Here is a 4582-nt window from a genome sequence, read left to right as displayed (position 1 = left end):
ATCACTCACTACCACGCCCAATATATTCTCTAGCATTCAAAGTAAGACTTCAATTATGCAAATTTATTTATTGCGATAGTTTGCACTTGAATGTGCAATATATTTATTGCGATAGTCAAAGTAAAACTTCTATTATAGATAGAACAATAATAGTAGTTTTTTTGCATAATTTATTCAGTGGATTCAGCTCGGTCTCACGGCAAATTTACTTATTGCGATAGTTTGCGCTTGAATGTGCAGTATTTTTGACGTAGCAGTTGAGAATTAACAAGACATAAAGACCCATAAGCATCATTAAGCACACAAGCTTTTATCTACTTATCAAGATAATAGTACAATGTTTAAGGTGTCCATATCTCTTTTATAGGCGCACACAAAGGATACCTTTGAGGAAGATATATACTAAGAAAAGTAATGTCTCACCAATATTTACAACAAAAGTAACAAAGTGGAACAACGATGCGTACAAACCCTAACCGGTTCACCAAAGAGATAAAAGGAAAATGATAAACACATTATTAAACTTCAAAGAGATTATAGGAGAAACTTCACTTACACCCACCGAAATATAAGCGATTTTGCAATCGTAGCCCTAAAGTTTAAAATTTTGCAATGTCGATATTTCATATTTCAGCCCCTTTTAATTTCATCATTTTTTTTTAAAAAAAAAAACAAAAAAAAAAACAAATTGAAAGTTCTAGTGACCCACTACCAAGTCGAGGGTGAGTACAAGGAATTAGGATCCTCTCAATTTCATTTGAACCGGAGAATATTCAGTTAGTTATAGTAGAGAGATATTTTTATTCCCTCAAAAAATTGAAAAGACAAAAGTACCCTCCTATATAACTAACTAGATATTATAATTAGTTCAAATAAAATAGAGAGAATCCTGTTCCGAGTCCAACATATTTTTATATATATATATATATATATACACGACACTACTGCAAATTTTTAAACTTGGAAGTTATGATTGCAAAACTGCTTATATTACGGTCATACCCCTTTAAAACATTTTTTATTTTTTTTCTTCTATGTAGGGAATGGCACATAGAGAAACTGCCTTCTTCAACGTGATTCCATATTGCTCAGACATGTCAAGCTTCTCTGGGGTGATTCCCATGGGAAGCTTCCAGTTGAAGGCATGTAAAACGGAAGCCAGCATCAAGTTAACCATTCTATGAGCCAGCGGCAAGCCGGGGCAAATCCTCCGGCCAGCTCCAAATGGTATATACTCGAAATCCCGGCCTTTGAAATCGACGACATTGGATCCCAGGAATCGTTCAGGCTTAAACGACAGCGGATCAGCCCAGTACTGCGGATCTCTGCTGATAGACCATGCATTTATGAGAACTTGGTTTTCTTTGAAAATGGTGTAACCGCAAACTTGTGCGTCGTTTGCTGCTATGTAAGGCAAGAGAAGCGGCACTGGCGGGTGAAGGCGCAAGGTCTCCTTCACGATTGCATGGATATATGAAAGTCGATCAATGTCTGATTCTTTGATCTCCCCTTGTGGGCCAATCACTTGAAGAAGTTCATTTCTCGCCTTTTGCAGTGTTTCAGGGTTGTGGAGGAGCTCCGCCATTGCCCACTCTGTAGTTGATCCGGATGTATCACTTCCGGCTATAAACAAATCCTGTCAAAAAGGGAAGGAATAATCATAAATCCCAGAGTTATTATTAAACCTATCAAACTCAAGCACATCTAGGAGCCTATCAATGGCCGCCGCTTCTTCATTTACTGGCCTCTCCTAGATTTCGACCGTGACTTTTATGATTAGGTGTTCGGTAATTGACTTTTGTTATTGTTAATTATTATTAGTATTTGTAGTAGTTGTCAATTATTGGTACATGGAATGGTAATTCTTTTAGGAATAGTGCTTATTATTGAGAATACAAAAAGAGTTAGAATGGAATGATCATATTCTTATATGTTTTAGTTTGGTCATAATCTGTGATTCTCTCACCGCAACTGAATTAAAATTCATTAAATATCTTAAATTTATAAATAAAAATTGTAATTAAATGTGAAAACTTCACAAAATCCTCTTGAAACGTTTTGAAATTACGTCCCTAATGTTCAAAAACTTTCAATTTAAGATATTGAACTTTTAATTTTTTTCAATGTCTCCTCTATTAGAATATTATTCCGTTAAATCTTCCCAAAATTCTTAAAAAATTTTATAACAAAAAAAATTAAAAAAAATTGCAAAGATTCATGCATAAGTATTTTTGCAAATTTAGTTAAATCCTAACCAACGCCTTAATCTTTACAATTCTTTTTTTTTTATTAAAAAAAAAATGTATTTTGGAAACTTGGATAAGATTTAACGAAAAATCTTAAGCAATTTTCACTTTATTTTTTTATAATAAAAAAAAAGGTATTTTGGAAATTTTGATAAGAATTAACGGAAAATCTTAATGGAGGAGGACTTTGCAAAAAATTAAAAGTTCAATACCTTAAATTGAGAGTTTTTAAATATTTAGAAAGTAATGTCAAAACATATAGAAGTTCATGTGGAGTTTTGTAAAGTTTTCCATAATTAAAAAAAATAAATAAAAAAAAATAATAAAAAAAAAATCTGTTAAAACATTCTTATGCGGCCAATCACCCCACCTTGACAGAAGACCGGAGAGATGCAACAACCCCAATGAGCATCATAATGCAAAATAACATGGTTAATATATGCAAAATGCTAGGATCAAGATCCCCTCCAATTGTAAATAATTGGAGAATTTCATTTTTTAAGATCCTAGCCATTCAAAACATTCAAAGGTCTAAAAACATCTAGGATCATAAAACTAAAAAACAAGCCTAACACACCTGATTATATCAAATAATAAAAATATTTATTTTAAAAAAAAAAAAATTGGAGGAGAAGCCACCCCAGCCCATCCCATAGGTGGTTGGGGATGGCGTGAGGCCACCCCAAAGCCATGGGGTGGTCGTGCAGCCACCCCCAACAGATTTGGAGTTGGAGCGCGGCCACCCGGAGAAGGCCTAGGGTGAGCCAATTAATCCAATGTGATTGTGTTTATGTTTGAGTTTTAAAATTAAAATATTTTGAACCCTTAGATTTATCTAAGGGCTGAGATTAGAGAAAATGAGATTCTCATTTTCTCCCTCAATTGGAAAGAATCCGCATCCAAATGTCCCTTATGTTGTTTTTCTGATATACTCTTAACCCGAATGGTATTTCCCTATGATGAGTTATCTTTACCTCAAGAGTCAAGAGCATGAATATGCAGATCGATTTCATCTAATTGGGAGTTATGGGTATATATATATATCCAGGAAAATTAAATTTGTTACCAGAATCAATGGTTTGATATTTTCAACAGTGAAGTCGGAGGCATCTTCTTGGCACCGATCAAGAAGTACGTCCAAGAAATCACCATGCCTCTTGCTCTCATCCGACGCCGTTCTTACTTTCAATCGCTCCGCTATGATCTCATCGAATATCTCATGCAGCCTCAGGTACGAAACCTCTACATGCCGCCTCACTCCCTGCAAATCAAACCTCCTTACCACTGGAAAGTAGTCCGAAACGTTCGCCTTCCCGGCGTCCTCCATGATCCTCCAGACCAGCTCCTTGAACTCCTGAGCCGTCGCGAACTCCGGGTCGACTAAGTCGACGGAGAAGATCGTGTTCGACATTAGATTCAACGTGGTGGCGAAGGCGAGCGAGCCTACGTCGACTGCCGTGCCGGCGTCGCAGTGCTTTTGTAAGTGCGCCAGCAGCTGGTGGACTTTCCGATGGCGGAGGTGTTGGAGGAAGTCGAGGCGCTGGGCCGTGAACATTTGGGTGGTGCATACGCGCCTGCGGTTGCGCCACCGGTGGTCTCCGGGGACCCAGGCGAGGGTGTCTTCGGGATGGGGTTGGGCAGCAACGGAATCAGGGATGGGGCGGTTGGCGAAAGTTTTGTCATGGGTTTGGAGGATTTCTTTGGCGGCGTCCGGGGAGGAGGCGACGACGGTGGTGATGGAGCCAAGGCGGAGGGACATGAGGGGCCCGTAGATCTTGGCCATGGCGGAGAGGGTCTCATGGGGGCTGGGGCCTAGTTGGAGGAGATTGCCAATGATTGGGAGGCCAGTTGGGCCTGGTGGAAGCTTTTTGGTGTGAGATTTGCGGAGAAACCATCGGAGGAAGAAGAAGAACAAGAGGGTAATGCACAGCAGGAAGAAGTGGGTTTCCATATCTCCCTCTGTGCTAAGAAATGTTGGTCCAAGGAAGAATAGGAAAGGGAAAGAAATTTTCTTGACAAACAAACAGGAAAGTAAGAGGAGAAATTATTGTAAGCATGATGGATGGGGTGTCACTCTCACTCTGATCTGGATCCTCTCCGGTCCATAAAGGACCGGAGAACATCCAGTTCATGGCTAAGATTTTTTTTCAAAAATCCTATGGTCACAAATGAGACACATAACTCATCAATTAAAATAATAATAAAATATTATTTTAAATTAAAAAACAAATTAATAAAAAATAAGAAAAAATAAGGGGGGTGACTGGCCACCCTCATTTTGGGTAGGGGGTGGCACAAGCCACCCCCCAATGTCCGGCCAGGGGGTGGCCGAACCA

The 4582-nt window shown here is 38.7% G+C and overlaps 1 protein-coding gene across 1 annotated transcript; it reads right to left on the bottom strand.

Annotated features, from left to right (window-relative positions):
* Positions 1–287: 287 nt before the first annotated feature.
* LOC132191938 (geraniol 8-hydroxylase-like) lies at positions 288–4283 on the bottom strand. Its single transcript, XM_059607075.1, has 2 exons — positions 3313–4283; positions 288–1636 (listed from the first exon to the last, which is right to left on the bottom strand). The coding sequence occupies exons 1-2, from the start codon at positions 4195–4197 to the stop codon at positions 1019–1021; spliced, it is 1503 nt and encodes a 500-aa protein (XP_059463058.1). The 5' UTR covers positions 4198–4283; the 3' UTR covers positions 288–1018.
* Positions 4284–4582: the final 299 nt, after the last annotated feature.

Source organism: Corylus avellana, chromosome ca9, assembly GCF_901000735.1.
Source record: "Corylus avellana chromosome ca9, CavTom2PMs-1.0".
NCBI classification, from domain to species: Eukaryota; Viridiplantae; Streptophyta; class Magnoliopsida; order Fagales; family Betulaceae; genus Corylus; species Corylus avellana.
Note: the sequence above shows the minus strand (reverse complement) of the source record. Positions and strands in the feature narration are given on the sequence as shown.

Coding starts and splice junctions, on each gene's coding strand:
- LOC132191938 (XM_059607075.1), bottom strand. CDS start 4,197: ATGGAAACCCACTTCTTCCTGCTGTGCATTACCCTCTTGTTCTTCTTC. Junction 1,637..3,312: donor ATATCAAACCATTGATTCTG/GTAACAAATTTA, acceptor CCTTTTTGACAG/GATTTGTTTATAGCCGGAAG.